At 64.2% G+C, this 24,290-nt stretch overlaps 2 protein-coding genes across 4 annotated transcripts in view; both read right to left on the bottom strand.

The window, feature by feature from the left end:
- Positions 1-9,466, bottom strand: LOC111147145 (coagulation factor VII). 3 transcript variants are annotated; one of them, XM_022503051.1, is made up of 9 exons: positions 9,358-9,434; positions 8,950-8,976; positions 6,972-7,134; positions 5,633-5,657; positions 5,442-5,555; positions 3,753-3,893; positions 2,934-3,043; positions 1,084-1,207; positions 1-648 (listed from the first exon to the last, which is right to left on the bottom strand). In XM_022503051.1, the coding sequence occupies exons 1-9, from the start codon at positions 9,429-9,431 to the stop codon at positions 53-55; spliced, it is 1,374 nt and encodes a 457-aa protein (XP_022358759.1). In that variant the 5' UTR covers positions 9,432-9,434; the 3' UTR covers positions 1-52. The 3 variants fall into 3 exon arrangements, with proteins under 3 accessions (XP_022358759.1, XP_022358756.1, XP_022358758.1); XM_022503048.1 differs by lacking the exon at positions 8,950-8,976 and having other exon boundaries at positions 6,972-7,132; positions 9,362-9,431; XM_022503050.1 differs by lacking the exons at positions 5,633-5,657; positions 6,972-7,134; positions 8,950-8,976 and having other exon boundaries at positions 9,362-9,466.
- A 4,077-nt stretch (positions 9,467-13,543) lies between these two features.
- The window catches only part of LOC111147046 (MCF.2 cell line derived transforming sequence like), a 127,089-nt gene continuing 116,342 nt past the window's right edge, over positions 13,544-24,290 (bottom strand). Inside the window, exons 20-33 of the mRNA XM_022502910.1 lie at positions 23,858-23,950; positions 23,668-23,760; positions 22,887-23,012; positions 21,835-22,056; positions 21,550-21,642; positions 20,479-20,557; positions 20,274-20,340; positions 19,400-19,518; positions 19,190-19,282; positions 18,285-18,359; positions 15,069-15,187; positions 13,946-14,058; positions 13,741-13,844; positions 13,544-13,629 (exon numbers count right to left, since the gene is read on the bottom strand). Of these exons, the coding sequence (XP_022358618.1) occupies positions 13,544-13,629; positions 13,741-13,844; positions 13,946-14,058; positions 15,069-15,187; positions 18,285-18,359; positions 19,190-19,282; positions 19,400-19,518; positions 20,274-20,340; positions 20,479-20,557; positions 21,550-21,642; positions 21,835-22,056; positions 22,887-23,012; positions 23,668-23,760; positions 23,858-23,950 (1,482 nt within the window). The remainder of the gene's footprint in view (positions 13,630-13,740; positions 13,845-13,945; positions 14,059-15,068; positions 15,188-18,284; positions 18,360-19,189; positions 19,283-19,399; positions 19,519-20,273; positions 20,341-20,478; positions 20,558-21,549; positions 21,643-21,834; positions 22,057-22,886; positions 23,013-23,667; positions 23,761-23,857; positions 23,951-24,290) is intronic.

Below are 24,290 nucleotides of genomic sequence, written 5' to 3'. Positions count from 1 at the left end.
TTCGAGGGAGAGGCAGGCAACAGCTTTATTCCCGGGGGGCGCTGGGCCGAGGCTAGGGCAGTGGGGCCCGGAGAAGGCCTTGCAGGGTTGTGTTGGTGTTCATGAGCCTGCGCAGCCACTCGATGTACCGGGAGACCCTGGTGTACACCCCGAAGTGGCCTTCGGCCGCACAGCCCTCCCCCCAGCTGACAAGGCCCGTCAGGTACCAGGTGCCCTGGAACTTGGTGGCGTGCGGGCCCCCGCTGTCCCCCTGGCAGGCGTCCTTGCTCCCGTCCAGGTAGCCGGCACAGAACATGTTCTCGGTGACGGCGGGCGAGCCCTCCCACTGGCGTGACTGCTCCTGGCAGTCCTGGGTCATCACGCGGGGCACGTCGATGGCCATGAGCTGGACGGCCGTGGCGCCCCTGTGCAGCAGCTGGCCCCAGCCACTGACGGTCGAGAAGCGGACGGAGGCCAGCGTCCTCTCGGAGAAGGTCTTCTCGGGCAGACACAGGGGCACCACGTGGTCTGTGAAGGTCACGGGCCTGTTCAGCTGCAGCAGAGCAATGTCGTGGTTCGTCTTGCCGGGGACGTACTTGTCGGGGACGAAGATCCGGGCCACACGCCGCTCCTGCTCCTCGCCCTCCTGCTTGCAAAGGTCGTGCTCCCCTGCCAGGGGACCAGCCGCACTCACGCCCTGCCCTGCATCCAGCCCTGGCCAGCGGGAGCGGCTGCCCCAGGCGGCCACCTGCAGGCTCTGCACGGGCTGTGAATGGGGTGATTCTGGGCTGCTGGCGGGTGAGGAGGCGCCTGATGGCCTCTGTGTTTCCAGACCCTCCTCAGTGTCTTACAACCCGCCAGGCGGAGGGCGCCTGCTGTGGCCCACGGGACTCTGGGGGCTCTTGGCCTAAGTGAGATGGGACTGGACCACGACGTCCGGGACTTGACATGGGTGGGACAGAGGCTGCAGCACGGTGGCCACGGTGGGACCCAGGGCCCTGCAGTCTGCCCAGACACGCTGGTCTGGCCTGGCCGTGGAAGCCGGCTCCGTTCACACGTCCTTGTCCAGGTGTGTGTGTGTTGGGTGGGGGGCACAGAACCTACCCAAGACCACCGTCAGGTTTCTCCAGTTCTTCCGGGTTTCGAAGCAGTGCGCGGCGGAGACCACCCAGGCAGCGTCGAGTAGGGTTCCCCCGCACAGCAGCGCCCCGTCCACCGTCAGGATAGCCTGGACGGGCACCACACAGAGGTCATGTCCCCATCACGCTTCCCTGGGGACCCGCCTGCCCAGCGAGTGGCAGCCATAGAGAGCTCGTGGACACCTCAGGAGAGCCTGACCATGGGACGCCCAGTATCACCCCCCAAGCTGGACCCGGCGCCCCGGTCCACAGAGGCCGGCCCAGGGTCGCGCTCCCGGGCACGCGGGGAGAAAGGCCTCAAGGTGACCGAGCCGGGTTCTCGGCGCGCAGGTAGATCTCCGCAAGCGCTTCCCGTCCTTCCTCCCGAAAGCACGGAGTGTGCCTGAGCGACGAGCGGAGAGACACCTCCCCTGTGCTGGCTTTTCCACGGCGCTGGAAGGAGCCGGAGTCTCTGGCTGGCCGGCCTGTGGATGGGGACGAGCTGGAGGGCCAGAGGGAGGCCCGGCTGTGGGTGAGGCAGGTTGCTGTGTGCTGTGGTGAGGCAGCCGCCAGGAGGAAAGAGGCCGGACGTGGCGCGTCGGAGGCCTGATGTCCCAAGTGTGGACGGCAGGACTGAGGTTGCCAGGACCTGCCCCCTCCTCCCTCGAGCCAGCAGCTGCTGGGCCCCTCAGAGAACTCTCCTCCCGAGCCGGGTGACAACAGTGGCCTGTGGATCGGTGGCACAGCCCTGCCCGCTGAAGGCAGGATGTCGGCACCTGAAAACAGCCAGCCTGGCTGACCGCGGTTCTGTGCTGCCCCCGGGGCTGGCGGGGTCTGGGGCGGCTGTTCCAGCTGCATCTGGGCCTGAATCTCAATGGGCCTCAGTTTCCCCCCTGGTAACATGGGTGAGGCGGCCCTCTCTCTTGGGGGAGGGGGTGAATGGTACTGAGGGGTCCCGGGTGGGAGCACGTGCTGGCTTCAGCCCCCAGGACGGCCATCCTGGGTCTCTCTGACCGAAACACAGAAACCCACCCTCTTCGGCCTGCCCTGCCTCCCAGAGACACCGCCGACTCCGGGCACGCTGTGGAACCCGCCTGGCCCATCCAGGTGTGTCCCGCTCACAGTATCCCTCTGAACACCAAACACGGGGCTCTGCCCCGCGGAGGAGAGGGCCCTGGCCCCACGCAGGCTGCCTGCCCACCAGTGGGAGGTGGGATGGGGTGGGGGCGGGCCCGCGGGGCCTGAGCTCCTGGGGCTGCAGCAAAGCCGGGCACTGGCTGCTCTGAACCTGCCTTGGTGCCACGGGTGGGCCTGACGAGGTTCTCATACGTCGAACATTCTGGGACAGTTTATGTGTGTCCCCACATGGAGGGTCCTGAGGACCCCGGGGTGGGACTCAGACGCCTGAGTGCGCACATCCCGCCCTTGCGAGGTGGGGGTTTGGGCCCAGGGAGCCTGGGGGCCGGAGGCTCTGTATCTCCAGCAGGAAGCAGGCCCACCGACGGCCCCAGGCTCCTGACCGCACCCGTGCATGCCTGCTGGACGGCGGGGCGCACCTCGAGAATCCCGGCTGCCAAAGGCTGGTGGGGGTGGGGCTTGGGCTGGGTTCAAGCCCTGCTTTAGCCATCTGTCCCGGAGGCCTCGGTTCCCTTGTCTGTGGAGACCAGTGAGGCCAGCAACCCCGAGGGAGAGGTGGGAGGCCAGAGCTGAGCTGACATCGGACAGACAGAGGGGAGTGGGTAGGTGTGGGCTTCAGAATGAGGGGCAAGTGCCCTGCCCCAGTAGGGGTCCAGTGGCTGACCGCCCACTGTCCCTTTGAGGGCCTCAGAGCCTTACCTGCCAAGGACACTCCCCTTTGGGGCACACCCTGCCACCCACAATCCGGCCTTGGGGGTTGCTGCCATTTCTCTTCTCCAGAACAGGGATCTTCCCACACGGGTATTCCACTGCGGAAAACAAGACGTCGGGCCGGGGATTCATGCCTGATGATGAGCTGGTGAGGGCTGGGCTCCGAGGGCTGCCCGGGGAAGGGCCACCCATGCGGAGCTCCTGCAGGAACGGAGGTCCCTCCCTCTGGAAGTTGGGCTCTGCTCATTCCCCAGGGGAATGACGGGCCGCCTTCCTGACAGAGGAGGCTGACCGGCCCTTGCACGGCGGTGCTGCCGTTTGGGGCACGCTCTGAGCTTTCCATCTCCCCAGTAAGGTCCCGGGGCTGGAGGAGGGACGGTTTAGACACAGTGGCCCAACTCTAGGCTCTAGCCTGGCTGGGGTCCACCTTGCTCTGGGCACACAGGCCTCCGGTGCCCCTGCCGTTGGAACTTAGTCTGAGACCAGTTTGGGAAATGTCCGTTTCCCTAACAGAGCTTGCCTTCAGGAAGACCCGGACTCTGGACCGAGCCGTGGTGGAGCTGGGAGCCGGACCCGCGACGGGGCAGGCGGAGCCTCCCGCTACTGCCCCCGAAATCAGGCAGGCGGCCCCGTCCCTCCAGGGAGCTGTGCCCGGGCTCTGTCCTGCCCATGGCCGCTGCGGCCGGCTCCCGAGGTGACGTAGTAGGTATGTCTCTCACCAGACAGCTGTGGCCGTGCAGGAACAGGGGCTGCTCCTCGGGAACAAGCAGAACACAGCCCTGTAGCTGGCCCCTGAGGACCCATTACCTGTGGGCGCGCAGGACACCCCGTCGTCTTGGAGTGTGTACCCCTCGTGGCAGCGGCAGGAGCGCCCGCCCTCGGCACGGTCACTGCAATACTGCTCACAGCCCCCGTTCTCGTTCACGCAGACCAGCAGGTCCTTCTTGTCTGAGGACAGAAGGAGACAGACCGAGTGGGACCTCAGCCGCTCAGGGGGAAGCCAGCCCTCACTCAGCACTGGCTATGGTGCTGTGCCGATGCAGCAGAGACAGCCGGGGACCTGCTGGCCCTGTGCTATCGTCCAAGGGGTGACCCGGGGCTGGGCGTGGTCCTGCGTCTGAGCAGCTTAGTCAGCCGGCTCGGAGGACTGGCCCGTGGGGTCTCTGGGCCGCACCCCCAGCCCCTGGTGGGAACCGAGGACGGCCCAGGGAAAGCAAAAGTCCCTTGGGGACAGTGAAAGTGTCCACTGAGAGGGGAGACCTGCTGGCAAGAGGCCCAGCAGAGAGATGGTTTGACAGCCAGGCCCTGCTGCTCCTGTGAGCTGGCCGGGGCTGACCACTGGCGCAGACAGATGGGGATGAGGAACGTTCCTTCTGACTCTGAAGGGCAGTGCTACAGTGCGGGCGACACGGTTAGCTCACGGTGTCTGTCCAGGACCCCAGCAGGAAGGCCTGGCCGGGAAGTGAGTTCACACCAGGGCTCCTAAACATTGTTGTCCCAGGGGAGTCACACGAGGGCTCCTGACCCTCATGGTCCTGGGGGACTCACAGCAGGGACCCTGAGCAGAGAAGGCTGAGCAGAGACACGGAGGCTTTCTAGCCCGATAACTGGTCTCTGGTTTGCTTAGAGCAGAAGGTGGATGAGGCCCAGGATCAGGGCTGTGTGTATAAGAACGTATGCTTGTGTGATAAAGGATTAAATTCACCCAAAGAGCTCCCCGGAGGCGACCTCCACACCCTGGCTGGTTAAGTTGGACATTTTTAATTTAATCTGCCTGATAAGAGTGTTGCTTCCTTGGGGGCCTTGGGCCACACTGGATGGTCTAACAATGTGACTCATGGTGGGGTCTTGGGCCACATGGTGTCCCCTCCACCTTTGGAGGGGCTTGAGACTAAGGTCAGCCATATCTCCAGGACCGAGCCGAATACAGTCTCTGGATACAGAGGCTCAGCGTGGTTCCTGGGGTGGTGGTGACATTCCCTAATTCTTGTCACCCATTGTTCTCGGAGAACGGAAGGGTGTCCACGAGACCCCCTGGGAGAGGACAGTGGGAAGCTCAGACCTGTCCCCCTGCTGACTTTATTTTGTACCCTCGCACTGTCACAAGCTGTAATTTTGAGTAGGTCAGCCTAGAGACAGTTCTACGAGCCCTTTCAGCCAATCGGGGATCCTGAGACGGCCTGAGGAACCGCTGACCTTTGCTCCAGTATTCGAAAGGCGAAAAAACACCACACACTTTTGTAACAGCAGGAAGGGCAGATGCGGTTTTCCCAGCTAGACCGGAAGCTGCCCGCAGCGGAGCCCACACTGGCCTCTCCCGGCGTGTCTGCCTCTGGCGTGCTGGGAGCGCAAGGGCTGTATGGTCCCCGGAAGCGGACGGGGGCCACCGGGTTTGAGAACCAGCACCTTAGATCCAAGACTCTCCCGCTGGCAGGGGACCAGGCCGTGCCCATCAGCCTGCCGGGGCCTCTGTCTGCAAACTGTGGGGCTTCTCACTTGTCTCACAGTTGCGGCCCTGGAAGCTGTCAGGGCAGAAGCAGATGTAGGACTGGAGCTGGTCTTCGCAGGAGCCTCCGTTCTGGCACGGGTTCGAGGCGCACTGGTCCCCGTCTGTGGAGGGCTTCAGTGTTGGTGTGCCGAGGAGAGGGGCTGGCGGGGGGATCCAAACGGGCTGTTTACCGACTCACCGGTGTAAGAAATCCAGAACTGCTCCTGAGGGAATAAAGAAGCAGCAGCGTGAGACACGTCCACCAGCAGCGAATGTGTACGGCGCCCACAAAATGCGCTGTGGGGCTGGAGTGGGCCGTGCTGGGCTCTGGAAGCCAGACTTCTCCTTTGGGGACGAGGTGAGTTTTTCCAGGGGGAGAAAATTTTTTCCTAATCCTATGCCCTCCACCCCAGATCGCTAAGGCCACCAGAGGTCACAAGTTTTCCTTTCCTAATTCGGAATTCTGAGTTTCTGTCCCAACTCTGCCACCTCCAAGACGTGAACTTGGGACAGGACACATGTGCTCTCTGAGCCTCCATCTGCTCCTCAGGTGACGAGGGGTGTGACAGGAGGAGAAGGCCGTAATGCATGCAAAGCCGTTCTATGACGGCTCCGGTGACATCGATTCCTGAGGAATCTTCTGGCCAAGCGAACTGAAACCCAAGGACGTCGTAAGAGTAACATGGGATGAGAATTGGGAGCGATGCTTCGAGAAGCCAAGTAGCGCACAAGTGCAAAGAGTGACCAGCCTCTGTGTACCTGAAATGGGTCCTGTTAGCCTCTGCCTCACACAGCCTCACTTGCTGTTGAGTGAGATATGTCCTGGGAGCGTGAGTGTGAAGTGTCCTGTGTGCGTCCTGTGTGACGTGAGTATCCTGTGAGCGTGAGCTATGTGTCCCTTGAGTGTGAGGTGTGTGTCCTGTGGGTGTGAGTACGCTGTGAATGCGAGGTGAGTGTCCCGTGTGAGGTGTGTCCTTTGTGAGGTGTGTCCCGTGAGCGTGAGGTGAGTGTCCCACGTGAGGTGAGTGTCCCGTGAGCGTGATGTCCCACGAGTGTGAGGTGAGTGTCCCGTGAGGGGAAGTGTGCTTCCGTCTCCTCACAATCTGAGGAGCTGAAGGAGCGGGAAGGGGTGTGCTGCCATCCAGCACGGATCACCTCTCTCAGAAAGGGAGAGGAGCAGCGAGCTCACCCCGCGCCGGGGTCGCGCGTGTGGAGGCCGCGGTGGCTCCCGGAGTGTCTCCTCACAGCCGTTTCCCCGAGGAGGCGGCTGGGGAGGCGCCTCCTGAAGCGCGGAGAGTCTGGGGGTCGGGGACCATCCCGGGAAGCAAGGGACCCACGGAGCGTGCCTGCCGCCCTGGGTTGTGTGATGCGGAGCCGGGGCGCCGCGTGGCAGGGAGGGGGTCGCCTCTGGGGGACCCGGGGGGTGACGGCCGGGCGCCACAGGAGCGCCGCTGACCGGGCGACGCCGTCGCTCCCAGCACAGGAGCGGGGCCGCGGGGGCGCGCGCAGCCCGGGGGGCGCCCCTGCAGGGCACTCACGGCGCGCCGCGGGTCCTGGAAGATCTCCCGGGCCTCCTCCAGCGAGCAGCGCTCCTCGAGGCACTCCCTCTCCAGCGAGCCGGGCCACAGCTCCTCCAGGAACGCGTTGGCGCGCCTCGGCCGGTGCAGGACGCCGTGGGCCTCCCTCTGAGTGCGGAACACTGACCCGCGGGGCCGTGAGCCCGGGAGCCGCCGTGCGGCGCGCCCCCGAGTCCGGCTGCCCGGGCACGAGCGTCGGGCGCCGCGCACCACCCGCCCCCCGCGCGCTCGCTCCCGGCCCCGCGCTCGCTCCCGCGTCTGCCCGCCGCGTCCGGCCCGCGCCCCCGCGCCGCGCTCCGGAGACGAGGTGGGCGGCAGAGCGCGGACTCGCGGACGCACGTGCGGCGGGAACGTGCTGCGGGGCGGGAAGTCGCTCGTCAGCTTCCACAGTGCGGGGCGCGGCGGCCGCGGGAGCCCGTGGGTGGCGGGCGGCGAGTGCGGGGACGCGTGCGGGGTCCTACGGGACTGAGGGGGCGCGGGGGCGTCCGGGCGCGGCCTCGCGGGAAGGGCCAGAAAGGCCTGCGGGAGCACCGGCCGCGGCGACGGGGGTCTCCGTAGAGCCTCTCGGCCCGCGCACCCCGGCCACCCTCCCCAGCGGTCCCCGAGCTCCAGCGCGTCCCCCCCCGCGCCGCGTGGCCACAGCCGCCCCCTCCGGAAGGCCCGTTCCTCGCCTTGCACGGAGGGGCCGCGGCCACCGGAAGCAAAGGCCGCCCGGGACGCCTGCGCGGGAGCGGCGCCGGCTCGTGGCCTTTCCCGGTGGCGGGAGGCCCGCTGACCCCGATGGCCCGCTGACCCCGATGGCCCGAAGCCGCCCGCCCGCCCGGCCGCCGCGCCTCGTCCCTGCTCCTTTCCTGCCGGCCCTTCGGGGGCAGCTTTCCTGCTCCGAGGACGCTTCCAGCCCGCGCCCCCCGCTTCGGCCCCTCCAACCGCTGGACGCTGCGCGTGTCCCTGACCCTCGGTCTCCAGGGCCACCTCCTTGCCAGCTAAGGGACCCACGGGCACAGCCGCCCCTGGGCCTGGCGCCCCAGCCCCGTCCCGCTGGCCTGCGCTTCCCGTCCCCGTGTGCCTGGGGAAAGTCTCCGCCGATCCCTAGAGCCCGTGACCGCCTGCCCTGTCCTGCGCCTGTGACCCTCGCTCACGAGCTTGTGTGGCCGTGGGCCCCTCTCCCGGCCCTGACCTTCTGCCTACTTCCAGCCTCTTCCGGTGACCCCACTAGCTGCTTGCAGGCAGCTGTCCCCCATTTTGCTATGAGGACCAGGGTGGGTGGGGCTCAGGGCGCTGGAAGGCCACTTCGGTGGGGACTGGGGCCATCAGAGCACCAGCTTGGATCTGAGATTTCCTCTGGACGCCCAGCAGACATGCAGACCGTGTCATCCTAAGAGAGGGCCCAGGGACGGAGACGCAGACACCGACGTTGCGACAACCGTACAGACACCGAGGCTGAGGCTGGGAAACCCCATGGGACCCTCCGGGGCACGCTTGCACTGCTGGGGGTGGGCTGTGGGGGAGCAAAGCCAGGGCTGAGCGGCAGGAGCAAGTGGGAAACTGAGTCCCCGGGGGAGGTGAGTGCGGCCTGGAGACCCGCAGATGCGGCTTCCGGGAAGGGCTGTGTGCGTCCGATCGGACCGGGCAGGTTCACAGGATGGGACGGGCAGGAGGGGGCGGGGCAGCTCCCAGGCGGAGGCTGAGGGGAGGCGTCTCTCTTGACCACCACCGCCTTTTGCGCTCGCGTGTTCCTGGGGAGCCTGCCTGGTCTGGAAGGACGGGTTGAGGGAAACTCGAGAACTCGCAGGTGCAGGGGTTCACACCAGCTGGAGGTGCCCAGAGCGGGATCATCTCCCCTCGACCCGCCGTGGACAGCAAGCGTGCCCCAGACAGGCCTCGGGAAGCAGAGGCAGGTCTGATAAATGTGGGGAATCGGTGAAAGCAGAGCGGGGGGTGGGGGGCGGCCCCGGCCAGCACCGTCCTCCTGCCCCAGGAAGGATGAAGGCAGCCCTGCCCTCCCTACCGCAGATGTGCTGTCCCTCGGGTGCCTGCAGGAGTGTGGCTGGCACTGTCCCACCCGGGCTAGCGGCTGGCATGGGACAGTGGCTGCCCGTGTCGCCAGCACGGCCACCCTGCTGTCCTGGCAGGTCTCCGTGGGGCCGCTTATAAGCACGTCCCTCTGTCTCCGTATTTAGCCCCTTAGTGCCGTGGTGGCCGGAGGGTGTCTGCCGTCACAGCTGTGTCCCCGCCCCATCCCTGGTACCAGCCGACCGAAGAGCGGGAGAGCACAGCGGGAGGGGGACGCAGAGGCCAGTGGCCCGACAGCCCTCCACGTGGCTTGCAGGGGACCCTCCACCCCGACGTACCTGTGGCCAGGGAGCCCTGCAAGCCCAGGAGAAGGCAGAGGAGGGCCAGCTCGCCCGCCTGGGAAGCCATGCTGAGACCTGTGGGGTCACGCGGTCTGTGGACATTCCAGGGGTGGGGGGGGCGGGCAAAGTCCTGGCCTCTGAGCTCTGCAGAGGGGTGGGGGAGGGAGGACCGGCCTCCCAAGCGCAGGGGCAGGGCGGCGCCAGGTCCCTCCGGCACAGCCGTGTCTGCAAGGAGGGGGCTCCCACGCGGAGACAGCGGTGTCGGACATGTGTCGACCACACGCACCTAAATGCCCTTGGGAGCCCCGAGGCCCCTGGGACTTAGCACGGCAGCCGGACTCAGCACGTGGAAAGCCGCGCCGTGGTAGTAACTCCGGGGAGAGGAGAGAAGATCTGGGGTGTGGATGTCAGTGTTCCCAGGAGGGCTGCCGCGGACACCGACGCAGGGCCTCTCAGCCAGGGGGCCTCGCTTCCTGGGTGAGCCATGGAGCCTTATGGAACGGGGCGGGGGGGGGCTCCCGCCATCCTGGGCCCGGGCCACCCGCCGAGTGACCCTTCATCCAGGGTTGGCAGAAGGCACGGCTTTTTTCGGGATGTCAGGCTTCCCTTGCCGAGTGGGACTATCCTGGGCCCCCGGCACTGTCGGTTACCGCAAGACTGACACGGGCATCCAGCCTCCAGCGGTGTGGGCTCCGTCCTCGGCAAAATGGCAGAGGCCAGGCGCCAGCTGGGCTCATCTCTGGGTGGGAGCCCCACGGCCCTGCTCTTTACCACAGGGCCTCAGCTCGAACCCCCGAGGGGAAGCACTGGTCGCCAGGGGAGGACAGGTGGCTCACTTCTGCAGTTTCTGGTTGTTACTTTCAGCAGTTGCTTGGGAATTTGTTCTTGGGGGAGGGAGCTGGCCCTTTCGGCAGGCACCGGAGCGGGGCCTTCTTGGGGGCGGGGTCCCCCGGGCGCCCCAGATGCAGCAGCCACTCTCAAATGAGACTCCTGGGTGTCCGGGCTCCATTTCCACCCGGCACGAGAACTGGTTCATTCCTAAGTCTGCGTTACCAAATTGGGCTGCTGTGTCCTCTGGGAGGTGGAGGGGCTGTGGGTCCTGGGCTGGTCCATGAACAAGCAGCTGTGAGTCGGGCCTCAGAGGCCGCAGGCCAAGGTGGGTGGAGTGCCCCAGGCACGCTCCCTTGGCCCCAGGAGCTGCCTGGCATAGACCGAGCTAGGGCCTTCCCGGACTCCTGGGGGCCTGGCTGGGGGCCACTGGGACTCCCACACTGAGAATCTATCCTCTGCCAGCTCTGGAGGCCACAGGTCCTGGAGCAAGGGGTCTGCGGCCGGGCCTGGTTCTCTGCAGGCTCAGCGGGGGACCTGCCCCTTCCAGCCGGGGGCTTTGGGGAGCCTGCAGACATTGCACTCCAGCCCCGGCCTCAGTCAGCACAGGGCCTCCCAGTTGTGCGTCTGCCCCCTCTTCTTACAGAGATGCCATCCATCCTTGGGTCGGGGCCTGCTTGGGGTCACCCATCTGGCCAGTTACAGCCGTGACGGTTCTGCTTGCGAGAGAGGCTGTGCTCCGGCCTGCTGGGCAGATACAAACACAGGGAGCTCTCTCACTCCCGTGTCGCTGTGCCTCGAGCGGCTCGGGGTCTGGGGCTGTTCTCGGAGCAGTGTGAGCAGCGTCCGACTATGGACTCGGGCCGACCAGCCGGGAGAGGCAGGAAAGAGACGCTCCTTCTCCGACTGCCCAGAGCTGTGGGGAACAGGTTTTCATGGACAGCACCTGCCAGTGTGGATTTGGGACACACACTGGAGCCCTCAAGCCCATGGCTGGTCCTCCGGGGGGTTCGCGACAGCAGAGGGCAGCGGGGGGGGGCCTTCGGTCCGTGAAAGACAGTCAAGTGCAGGCAAATATCCGTTCTACCCTGGCCCGCGTGGCAAGCGGAGGCAGAACGGGGCGGCCAGCGGGAGAAGGGCGGTTCGCGCAGCCCCGTGTGCTGTCTGGCACCAGAGGGCTGGGCTCGGGGAGCAGGACCCTGTCTGCACCCTTCGCTCATGGCCACACGGTCCATTGAGGGAGGCAGGCCCACGACAGCACAGGGTTGGGTCTTAGACTGGCGCCTGGCCCGTGGGTCTGAGGAGGGGCTCCTGGGGGGGGGTCAGTGCTTGCGACATCTCTGCTCTGGTCTCTACTCCCAACCCGTGAGTGATTCGGTTGTACTGCGCCTCTTAGCAATTATCCATTGCATCTGATCTGATCCCCTCCGAACAGGCTGGCGTAGCAAGATTCTGGTGTGTGGGTGAGCGCAGTGTGGACTGGCCTCCGTGTTCCTTGCTGTGGGTCACGCTTCCCTTCCCCCCATCCCCCCCACCCGGACCCTGCCTGGCTCAGAAGTCACCACTTGGACTCTCGTTCCAAAACGGTGATTTCCCCTTTCCTCTGTTACCTTTACATGGTCAACACAATATGCATGTTATTTCCATCATTTCTTGACAAAATGCAGCGTGTGGGTCACCGTCTGGGTCATGCTCACGGCCGGCCACGTTTCCCGTGGGAGCTCGCGGTGCTGCGTGGACCAGTGTGAGCTCGATGTGCGTGGGGCGGGCGGAGTTCTGTGCTTTTACAGACGAAGGCAGACCGCGAGAGGGGCTGATATTTATTCAAACTCCGTCCATACAATAAAGAACTCTGACTTTTAGATTTCACTTACATCAGCAGGAAAAAAAAAAAAAAAAAGACCTGGAATGATACAAGAAGCAGTGACGGGAACAGGAGGTTTTAAAGTGCCTTAACGAAGAGAGGACCCCAGCGTGGTGATGCCGCCAAGGTGGCCGGGGCGGTGGGGGGCTCCGGCTGAGCAGCCCACGGAGGAAACCGTCAGACACGGCCCGTCCCACGCCTAGACGCCGAGGAAGTCCGCAGAGACACATGGAGGACGGCCACCAGGGGCCTCGCGGGCGGCGGGCGCGGGGCTCAGGAGGGTTGTGAGCGACAGTTTCCAGCGTGTCCCTGACACGGGACCCCTATGTACACACCCACACACGCACACATAGAAAACTGTCCGCCCCCGGCAGATTCAGACCGTGTTTCCAAAGAACAGAATTTGTTTCTGAAACAAAAATGTGAAACAGAAGTGTTTTCTTTCGGTCCTGCCTCGGTTTCGGTAACGGACTCCTTGCGTTTCTGAGTTCAGGGGGTTGACCGAGCGCAGGCGGTGGCCGCGGAGGTCGGCAGAGGCTTGCGGTTTCCCCAAGGCCCGTGTGGGGACTGCTTCACACAGTACCCAGCAAAACCACACTTCACTGATTCTTTAAAAACAATAAAAAATCCCAATTCTGTGAAGCTAGTTAAAAAAATCAAGTTCCCCATTTTTTTTTGGTAAAAAAGAAGCTAAATATTTTAACTTAGAGTTTAAATTTTCTTTTGAAAATTAACTTACACAGATAAGGGCATCTCCGTGGTTTCCACTGCTGTTTGTAGAAACACTGCTGGATTTTACCAGGGGCCCGCTCCCAGGTGGGTTTGGGGGGGCTCCGGTCCCCCTGAGAGCCCCAGATCTCCCAGCAGTACGAACAACGTGCTGTCCTGTAAACTCCGGTAACAGAAAATACTTTTATATCAAATACAGTATCAAATTGTCATTTCATGTAAACACAGTGATTCTTGGTAAAGATTAGCGGCCAGAGTACCACAAAAAATGGCCATGGAATTAATCCCTGCTTTAAAAAAAACTTGTAAAAGACAAAACAGTCACCCCACCAAGCTGCTGGGTCAGTGGACTCCTCTCTCCCACAACACACTTGCTCCTGCAGGAGGCACCGGACCAGCAACGCCGGGACCACACCGAGCGGCCAGGACTGGCTCTTGGCGGCGGCCTGGCGCCCTCCGTCCGTCCTGGTTTTCCTGGAAAGCTCGGTGCACTTTGGTCTTCCCATGCACCTGGCTTCTGCACCATCTTCGGGGCTGGTCCTGGTGTGGAGGCCGGAGGGCAGACTTCCAGAACCTTCTCTCTGCAGCCACTGCATCTGCACCTCAGAGCTCCATGGGCAGCGGGCGGCTCCTCAGTGGGGTCTTGGCAGGGTCCTCATTCCCCAGGGTCTTAGAGCACCGTCCCCTCACCAAACTAAGCAAGCCCAAGCAAAGGAAAACTTAGAGGCTCGCAGGCTGCTGTCCTGCACGGCCCAGCGCTACCCCTGGAGCTCTGAGAGGGGGACCCCACAGCTCTCGCCGCAGCTGGAGGAGGCACTCAGCAGGGTGGACCCCGCACTGGACTCTGCAGGAAAACCAGGCGAGAACGGCTGCGGCTTTGAACCTGCATGCTCCCGCGCATGGCTGTGAACACCCGCGGGCTCGGGGCGCGGCCCGCACGGGGCAGGGGTCTTACCTGAGCTGCTCAGGCACTGAGCTGAGCCGGATGTGCAGAGGAGCGAGGCCAGGCTGTTGGCCGGCACCCAGCTTTCCTTGCTGGAGGTCAGGTTCCTGACATACCTGAGAAGGCGTGGGCCGGTCAGGGCTCCAGCTGTGTGCCCCACACCTGCCCTGGGGGGTCTTGGGCCCGACCCCTTCCCTGCCCCTCGCAGACATCTTACCAAAGGCCCTCGTCACCCTCCTGTACCACCTCCACCACGTCCCCACTTCTCACAGCAAACGCGTCGGGGCTTCCCTTCTCGTCGCCCAGCACGACCGTGTACTTTCCTGGAACCTGGGGTCAGAGGACACAGCAGGTCAAACAGCACAGTCTGCGGCCCCCACACTGAGCAAGGGTACATGGCTGTCTGCCGCAGGCCGGGGCCTAGGTGGGCGTCCAGCACCCAAAAACAGGAGAAGGAACACGAGCATTTCATGAGGGCCCTGCTGTTTGTGGGGCTTCTGATGGAACTGTCACCTTAAATGGGGAAGAACCGGTCATAGGATATGTCAAGTCTCTTACTGCGACCATGTTAAAAACCCAACTAAATTCCAAAGTGCCCCTGACTCACACCTGGTGATCCCGCCTCACGGCAGCACCACCTACTCCAGCCGGTCTCAAACACTCCAAAGGCATCCCTCAGCCCCAGGACATTTGCATGTGCCGCTCCCTCTTCCTTGGCTCCCATGTGAACGGCAGCCATGCTCACCTCACATGCCCTGTATTTTACCACCTTTTCCTTTGCCTCCCTGTGAGAGTGGACACTTATGTATTTGTCCTCTGCTCTGTGTTTGGTGTCTAGACTGCCTGGAACACAATGTACACTCAACCTGTTCACGTGGACAAAGCTCTGCCATGTGGAGCGCTGGGGCGTGGCCCAGGGCAGCGCTAAGTGTGTACTGTCTGTTGGTGTGACCCTGACTCTGATGATTCACACATAAACGGCTTCCCCTTGCCACTTGTGGGAAAGAAAGGGCCTGTGGAGAACCAGGATCCGCCCTTGTTCAGCTGAGTTCTCTAAAAAGCACGGGAGAGCCGTGTGCACAGTGTTGCAGAGGCTCCCAAGGGCATTCCCCTTCTCTGGAGAGCAGATCAGGTGTGTGCACTGTTCACCCTGCAGGGAAGCCCTTCTGCCAGGGTCTGGCGGTGCAGGAGGAGGGTGGGCACATAGCCACAGCGAGCCCTGGTGGCCAAGAGTCCCCCCACCCAGCAGCCATGGAAGCCATGGCACCGCGGTCACGCTCTGGAGCTCTCCCACCCAGGGCCCCGGTGCCGGGCTGACGGCCCAGGGGCCCCAAGATTACCAGCTTCCTGGGGCCCACTCTGCCTTCCTCTTCTGCGTCCGAGGAATTAATCAGCTCTTCAGCACTGGACCAGCCGTCGTCCTCAGGGGCTTCTGAGAGCTGAGAGGTTTTGTTCCAACCTGAGAGAGCACAGACTCCAGTGAGGGCCACCTTCCAACACAAGCCTGCCTGAAGGGGGTCTGCACAGTTCCCGCGACCCCCTCCCGTGCACCTGGAGGGGTCTGCCCCCTCCCCAGGAGCTGGCACCACGGCGGACTCCAGGAATGACTGCCAACACGTGTGTCTCAGCTGTCCTTGTCCGGGGAGACAGGGCCCAGAGCACCTCCTTCTGTCGCCCGGCCAGCCCAGGGGAAGCAACGAGCCCAGCCTCTCGGGGAGGTGATCCCAAGCTCTGCCATGGCGCCCCTGCCTGTGGACCTGGGGCACACAGCCTGAAGGGCCACCAGCTGGAGATGCCACAATCCATCCATGCTGGAGCAAACACCAGCAAAGGAAAGGAGTCAGCAGTTTGCACCTGGAGCCTGCGACACCCTTCAGACTGCCTGAAGGCCCACTCCTGACCAGCTGCAGAGGGCGCAGCGCAGGTCCTGCATGAGGTCAGGGTGCTGTGACCCTCTCTGGACCGGCCAGCAGGTGCCGCACACAGACGCGAGTCACGCCTCCGCGAGGCTGGGATTCCCTCCTAGGCCCCTGGCACGAGCTCTGGCCACAGAGCGCGGCTGGGCCAGCATGTGGGGGGAGAACTCCCCAGGGACTTCCTGACACGCGCACGTACCCCTCATCAGGGTTTGCCCCGCCGTGCAGCCCCAGAGACCGACACCCGCATTTCCCATGTGCGAGAAATGTCAGGGAGAAAGTGAGCAAGTTGAGGGGAGACTGGAGACGATGGCTTTCCAGTTCTGAACACAGTAACGGCCCACAGTAAAGTGGCAGGCGGGAGCCCCTTCTGGGGCCTGAGGACCACGGACACAGCCTGGGTTGGTGGCACAGTGGCAGGAGGCCAGCGGGTCCAAGAGGGAAGACGGCGCGCTGGCTGTGGGCTTGGCGTGCCAGTTCCAGATCCCATGTGGCCTGGCAGGAAGCGTGCTTTCCCTGAGGACAAGGGCTCGCTCCCCTCTGTGAGGCAGGGGTGCACAGGCACAAGTGGCCGGACAGGCCCGTCCCTGAGGCCTGTGGTGTTTCCAGTTGGCCATGAGACGCTTCTGCTAAAGGGACATTAGGAGTCTTACCTCCCGTAGAGGGGAGCTGGGCCCTGGAGCTCCCCGTCAGCCAGCAGAGCTGGGCCTGGAAGGAGAGTGTGGGAGAAACAGAGGCCCCTGGTGTCCCGGGACCCCATGCCACAGCAGCAGGCCTGGCGCCAGAGAGCCCCTGAGCCTGGCCTTCTCAGGGCTGGGCTGCGGGTCGAATGGCAGGGGGCTGGCATCCGTGCGGGAATGGGGCACTGGGGTTTCCCGCTGCAAACCACCCAGCCATGTGTGCCTGGCTCGTCTGGGGGTGTGCACAGTGTGCAGGGGAGCCTGGGGGTCCTGGTGCCAGGCAGCCTGGCTGGGGGTCTCCTGCTTCAGCCCACCGCCGGACGCGGGGCTCCTGGCAACGGAGGACAAACACGTGTCTGAGGACAGTGGGCACAGAAAGGCAGACTGTTCTGCAGGGAGACTCCTACAGGTGGGACGGCCATGTGACCCACGGACTGCACAAGTGACAGGACACTCCCTCCACTGCCCTTGGGTGCCGCAGAGAATGGAGGGTTTTGTAGGCGCAGAGTTGAGGGGGTGGCCCGCAGGGATCCCTCAGCCCCAGAGTGTCTGGGGGAAGGTTCCCTACCAGCCTTGAGCCACATCTCTGCTTTAAAACCTTGTGACCGGGGCATTAGGGAGGTACTGATGCCCAACACACCCAAGGCACTGATGGGGGTCGAGGAGACCCATGTCCAGGACCCGGACGGCACCCCTGGACCTACGCACACGTTGGCAAGTTTGTGGGACATTATGTTAACGTGACCATGAACGCAGTCCCCTCTATTCTCTCCAAGATAGTTCCTGACGTTGACACCGAGGAAAGTGATGGGCAGATGAAGCTTCTCGGGCAGCAAGCATGTAAGCATTTGCGAGAGCGCCCAGGACACCCGCGGCTCACTGTAAGGGGAGTGGAGGGAAGGGGGACTGGTGGCGGGGGTCACATCTTTGGTGACCTTATGAAGCCGCCTCCTCTTCCTGTCTCAGGTGAGAAGACATAACTTGGCTGAAAGGCGGTAGGAACCGCGGGCAACCGGCCACCGGCAGGCTCAAGCCCTTTCACCAGCTTCTGCACGAGGGAAGTCAGCCAGGGGAATGCTCTGACATCTCCAGGACTTAAGTAGAAAATGAGGCCATCAACGGAGAAGTGAGCCCTGTCCCAGTCCCTGGGATCTCAGAGATGGCCCCCGGGCACTGCCCACCCATGTGTGGGCTGTGGGAAGCCGCCAGCCTCCGAGCTGTGATGTGGGGGCAGGCACAGAGCTGCCATCTGGGTCCCGGGCACACAAATTCGTGCTCGAGGCCGAGTGTGCTGGGTGACCCCTGGGGGGTCCTGGGGGCATGTTGGGAACCTTCATAATTGTTGGTAAATTCACTTTGTTAATCTCTCACTGCAAACTTCAGACCCTCAGCCTGGGCCGGCGGGAGGGTCTTTGGGTTTTGGGGGGACATGCTTTACCCTTGTGATAAGAGGGAGCAAAAACTAGCAGCCCAAGTTCTGGTATGGAGCTCGGCCCCACCTGTCCGCACAAGCGTGTGCAGCCCATCGTCCTCCCACGACATGGGGGCCAGCAGGAGGCTGTTGGCGGCTCGGTTCTGTGTTTCCACTGAGAAGCCTGGGACAACTGGTGACGTAGGGGAGAGGCCGGCGCGGCAGGGGCCCGAGGACGGGATGCCCCATAGCTGGCACGACGGCGGTAACGGCCGAGCCCAACCGGCGTGCTGGCCAGGCAGGCCTGGCTGGGTCTGCAGGTTCTGGGCAGACCCGGTGGGAGTGCGACTGGGAACCTGAGAACCCGAGAACCGTCATCACGGAACCTGTCACCGGGACGTTATGCTTTTGGAGAAAGCAGTGAATTTGCTCCTGCCCGGAGGACCTGTCTTGTTCTGTGTCACCAGTGATGAATGAGGGTGAGACAGTGTCCCTAACCAGAAGGGCACAGGGAGGTCCGGCTACATCCAGGATGTGGGGCCACTCTACCTCGTACACCAAAAGGCGTGGGGTCGCTCTTCACTTCGTGTCGCTTAGCTTTTTTGTCGGGGCTGGTAGGAGACGCTGCAGGGGGAGGAAGAGGGACAAATGCAGAGAGAGTGTGTGAGGGGCTGCGTGTGGGCGTGGGGGGCGCGGGGAGCGGTGCTCATGCTGGGATGGGACGCGGGCGCCCTGCGGGTTCGTCCGGGTGGGGCGAGCGTAGCTTCCTGTGAACCGAACGAAGCTGGGGGCGGCGGGGGGGGGGGTCCCTCATGCGGGGGACGGGAGAGGCCCTGCCGCAGAGGAGGCGAGTGGACGGCCCTCTGGGGCCGCGGGGAGGGGCGTTTCTGAACTCGGCAGGGAGGCACATGCGGGGGGCCGCTTGCTATCAGCAAGATTAGCGCCTGAATGTGTCCCTCCTTTTTTGAAAGAAGTTTGAGGCCAACTTAGCACTATTTTATAAATCACAACAAAAGCACGAACAGAGCCCTCCGCACAGCTCAGCGCCACGCCGCTGCGGAAGGCCGCCAGCTCTCGGACGTGTCCACGCAAGGGACCCCCTGTGCCCCCCGTGCGCCAGCGGCCACCCCTCAGAGACGGGTGACAGCAGCAGGAGCGGGGTGCAGAAGGTGACCCCGCTGGGACGAGCAGGGCGGGGCCGGAAAGGGGCGGGCCGCGGGAGGTGCCGTTCCTGACTGAGGAAAAGGGCTTCCACCCTCTCCTACCCGAGGCCCCGCAGAGAGCGCTCGGGCCGCGTGCGCCACGGACACAGACACGCAGCGCTGGTCAGGACGCGCGGTCCACTGGGAGACGCCGCGGCCGCCCCCGGATGAGCACGACACGAATGGATGACAGACACGCCACCACGGTGAGCGACACGGCCACAGCACGGGTTTCAGGCAGACGCCTTTTACCTTTCTGACCCTTGAGGTTAGCAAAGCCCTGCAGGGTAAAGCGCTTTCTGGAAAGCGCGGAGCTTTCAGAGGTGGAGCTGGGCACCGAGTCATCTACGCAGGGAGAGAGAGGGCGGTGTGGGGTGGCCGTGTGGGCCGCTGTCCCAGCCCTGCGGGCAGTGGTATGTGTCCTGGACATGCCGGCTCGCGGCTCGCGGCGCGGACACCCACCTCGGCCCTTCTCCGGCGGCTTCGGCAGCGACGTGGGGCTCACGTAGCCTTCCAGGCTCAGGGGGTCGGTCTTCCTTTCCTCCAACTTCTTGACGTTTCTCGTGGTCCCTTTCGAAGGACTAATGACGTCACACATGCGCCAGAAACAGAAGCAGAATGTTGCAGGTCGGTTTTCCAAGCCCCTCCTGAGGCTCCGAGGCTCGGGCTGCCCTGGGCTCCCGTCGGGCCCTTCAGCCCCTCTGGGTTCCCCGGAGCAGGACCCAACAAGAGCAAACAAACACGTGGGGTGTGAGCAAGGAGGCAGTTCTCTGAGTTGGGGAGGACGGACTTTCTCTTTTCAAACCATCGTTGGGTGGAGTATGTGTTTGGCCTCTGTCCTCTCCCACCAGCCATCACAGGTGGCTTATGGGAGAAACGGGAGAAGCAGAGTCACGGAGCCGCTCGGAAGGCGTGCAGTGACAAAGGAAAGCCAAGGGCAGGGAAGGCTGGTGAGCTGGCGCGAGGCCGGTGCGTCCGGCATGGCTCTGCACCTCAGCCCCACACGTCCAGGTCCTCATCTGAGGCGCCACCATCATGGAAGCATGGTGGCTGTCACCTTCCCCAGCAGCACGTGCTGCGCTGACCGTACCAGGAAACAACCCACAGTCGGAAAACAGAGACGGCAGGGGCCGGCCTGCACCCGCGGTGGGGCCGGAGACCCCGTCCCTGAGGCTGGCCCGCGGGGACGGACCCCCAGCACACAAGGCCAGAGGACACTCCGGGGCCTGCAGGCAAACCCAGAGTGACCCGAACCCCCTGGAGGAGGTTTGGGTCACCAGCCGCGTGAACGCAGCGGTGTGTGCAGACCGCTGTGCCGAACAGCGCGGCCCCTCACCTGGAGCTGGGCGGCGCGGGCAGAGGCAGGCTCTGGGACTGCTCCAGCGCACGGTGCTGGCTGGCTTCTGCAGGGAGGGACACAGAAGTGCGTGACCGACTTCACCCGTGAGGCTGCAGCCCCGCCGGGAGCCCCGGGTGTGGGGGTTGCCTTGGCCGTGCAAAGAAGTGCACCGGAGCCCGGCCAGGGCCGCCGCGGCCGCTACCTCTGCAGGCTTGCAGCTGGCTGGTCAGCACTCTGCGGATCTCGCTCACCCACGCAGCCTTGACTTCAGGGGTCGGTGCCTGCGCCGGAAGGAAGGTCAGGACGTGAGGACGCACATTCCCCAAAGACACTGCTCTGCCTTTGACTCTCAAAGTTCCTACAGACCACCCCGGGAGTGGACAGCGGGGCCACTGCCCCGGAGAGAGGAGGGGGCGGTGGGCGGTCCCCTTGCCTCAGGACCGTGGCACAGGCACGGCATGACGGGAGGGCCTGTGGGCCACGCAGGTGATGGGCCAACTGCCCGGCCTCCCCACTTCACAGCCTCGCTGGCATCTGACTTGGTGAACACTTGGGGCATTGACCGCCCCCTGCAAGCATGCTTCTCCAGAAGTGGCCCGTGGCATCGTTTTGTGACAAGGAAGACGGGCGCCTGACACTCTGAAGTGGACTTTAATCTCAAGAGGGGTGGGCCGGGGCCTGCCTCGGCACAGGCATGTGGCCAGAGGGCAGAGACAGCCGGGCTCTGGAGACGGGGCCTGTGGAAAGCCAGAGCGCCGGCCGCCACCCCCGCAGCTCCCGGGGGCCAGTGCCCGAGCTGGAGCCGGGTGCCATCACCGTGGGCTGCCGTGCTGGTATGTGCGCCAGGACAGGCTGCCACGGCCACCGCATCCCACGTCTGACCGTGGGGGGCTACTGGAAGGGGCCTGTCCCGTGTGCTGGCCAACCCCAACCCAGGGCCCAGGGACGGGGGGGTCACATGGGCTCAGGGAGCTCTCACAGCCCTAGCACCCCCTGCTCTCACCGGCACGGCGGGGGCTGGAAGGACCAGGACAAGGCGGTCATGTGTATAACACGGGCCAGGCTAGTCGCAACCCCCGAGCCCATGTCCCTGGGCATGCCTGTCATGCACCCTAACTGTGGGTCCCCCATGCTTTCTCCTGGGTCCGGCTCAGGGCAGCGCCCCTGCACAGCCTCTGGGAGATAAAGCTCCACGGAAGCTTCCAGACACCTGCCCCCACCAGAGAGGCCGACACGTCCCCAACGCATGGCCCTGGAGAAGGTGGGGCCCTACCTGTATAATGTACACCTCCTCTCTGGCGTTGTACCAGATCTCAAACTTCCTCACGTCGCCCTTCACGTTCTCCGTGATGCCGACGGCCGCCATCTGACCGCACGAGCAGGGGACAGACGTTGGTCGTGTGCGGGATGGGAGCGCGCCCTCCCATCGTTGGAAGGGGTCAGTGCGTCGTGCGGACGCAGGGAATGGCTCAGGGTGGGGGCCAAGGATGTGGGGGTCCCGAACCCCCACCCCCAAAGTCACGGGCGGCGCGGCCGCAGCGGCTGGAGCCTCACTCACGTTCAGGGACTGCTTGTAGCTGTAGGAAGGCGCCTTCTCGTACCCCTCCCCGCTCTCCTCCCTCTTCTTACAGAACAGCACGGCCTTCTCGTGCAGGAAGAGGTGCCGCTGCATGGGCTTGAACCTGGCCAGGTCCTTCACCTTGGAGTGGCCCTTCTTGTGGTCTGTCCAGACGCTGAAGGAGCCTTGCATCAGCAGCTTCCCCAGCTCGCTCAGGTTCCCCTGCGCCCGGAACGAACGTGGGGCTTTATACGCCCGCAGCCGAGGAGACGCGCCCGCCTCGGAGGGCTGCGTCCGGTGGGACCCCGCTACTGACACTTGGGGAAAGGCAGAACCGTGGAGGTGGGTGAGGGGTCGGGGGTGGCTGGGGGCTGGGGGAGGGGCAAAGGGCGGACACGGGGTCCTCCGGCAGTGAAACTCCTCTTTCCGAGCCTGTGCCCGTGGGTACAGGGCCTTCAGCATCTGTCCAAACCCACCGGAGGCACACCCTAGGCCTGGGTGGGGATTGTGGGCCAGCGAAGGCTCATCCCTGTGACGAAGGCCCACCTGCTGGGTGTGGGGACATGGGGGGCTGTGCGTGGGGGCACAGGGGCATGTGGGATGTCCTCGTGCCTTCCCTTATTCTGCTGCAAACCCAACACAGCTCTAAAAATAAAGCCTGTTACATTAAAAAAACAGGGTGAGCGCAAGTGGACAAGAGAGGCAACAAAATGAGTGACCTGACCTAATTCGGGGACACCAGGGAAAACAGAGTCTGCCCTTCACACCCGCGTGTCCCCTGTCCCCAACCCACAAGTGGCAGCGAAACCAGACCAGCCCTGAGTCCAACGCCCTTGGGGCTCCCGAGCGGACGTGCAGCTCGGCGGGCTGAAGTCTCCCCAGTGCCCTGGGTTCGGGGGCACACCCCAAGCTGGGGGTCCGTTCGCCCCAAGTTGCCCCAGACACCCATCAGAACCGGGCTCTTGCCAGCCCACAGGGACGCACATGCACAGGGAGCTGCGGCACAGCTCCGCACAGTCCCCAGCCCGGTGGCGGCACACGGAGGCCCTTACGTCGTAGCCAGTGATGGCGATCAGGTGCATGGAGTCGTTGACGGCCTTGAGGATGCCCAGGATGGAGCTCAGGGCCTCCTGCAAGTGCTCGGCCCCCGCGCAGCTCCTGCTGTATTTCAGCATCTCCTGGGGGACGCGGGGGCCGTCACACACCACAGGAACACGGGACTCCCACTCCGGCCCCGCGTGGACCCTCGGGACGTGGAGTGTGGCTCCCTGCGTGGCCGGGGAGGCCCAGGAGCCACCCCCCGCGCCCTGCCTGTCCCAATGGTGCTGCAGACAGGGACGCCCCAGCCAGGCGCTCGGCCGGGTCTCCCCACGTCTCCCTCTCCTAGACCTGCCACTCCTTCCTTTCCACACAACACCCCCAGACCCGTGATGGCTAAAGGCGTCTATGCGTCCCCCGGCGTGTGTACTCAGACCCGACGAGGCCACTGGACATAGCTGGCCTCGTGGGGAGGACCACATGTGGGGCGCAGTGGGGTGTGTGTGGGCACACCTGGAGCCCATGCTCCACGGGACAGGGTCAGCCTGACTGTTCACCTCTGGGTCCCGTGACCCCCGACAGCGGCCGGCGCACAGCAGGTGCACCACAAAGGCCTGCAAAGAGCCAGGGCCCTCGCAGGGCGGGGAAGAGGCTGTGCTGCGACTGTGGCACTCAGGGAGGCTAAGGAGGCCACAGGCAGAGAGCGGGGACAAGGCCGGTAGGGCACAGCGGGTGGGGGGAGGTCAGCAGGGGTGGGAGCAGGGGTGGGAGCGTAGGCGGGGGCGAGCAGCCCACCTTCAGTAGCAGCTGGTACTTGGTGATTCTCTGGACCGGCTTCAGCAGGTAGGAGTCCAGACTGAGCTTGTGGTCCAGCTTCCGCTGGCATTCCTGCAAGCCCAGAGCCCGCCCGGTGAGACCGACTGGGTCCCGGAGCGAGAGTGCGCTGGCGAGGGGGACCCGTGCCCCCGGGGAGGCCCCAGCACACCTGGAAGAACGGGCTGTCGGAGCACTGTCTCCACAGGCTCTCGGAGCGCGGCTTGTTCTGGCAATACTTCTCGTAGATCTGGAACTCCTCCATCTGACCCGGGGACAGCGCGTGTCACAGGGCACACCCTGCCCCCTCCACCGTCTCCCGTGCCGCGCCACAAGCCCACAGGGTTCACGACGGGGCTGCGTCCGTCCCCTCCTCTCCGCAGATCAGCACCACGCCACTGGCGTTTTGCCGTGAGCGTGACCAACCACGTACAGTTGCTAATTTCTACAGAAAGACCCTGCAGGGCTTGGGGCTCCACCGCGTGTGCGCGGAGTTGCCCGCGGGCTTGGTGACACGCAGAACCCCCCGGAGGCTCGGACCTGGCAGGCGTGGGCCGGGCCTGGGAACCTGCGTCTCCGGTAAGGCCCCAGGATGCCGATGCTGC

This window comes from Enhydra lutris, unplaced genomic scaffold, assembly GCF_002288905.1.
Source record: "Enhydra lutris kenyoni isolate GAN:26980312 unplaced genomic scaffold, ASM228890v2 scaffoldscaffold15, whole genome shotgun sequence".
Classification (NCBI taxonomy): Eukaryota; Metazoa; Chordata; class Mammalia; order Carnivora; family Mustelidae; genus Enhydra; species Enhydra lutris.
This window is presented reverse-complemented; position numbering and strand designations above follow the sequence as displayed.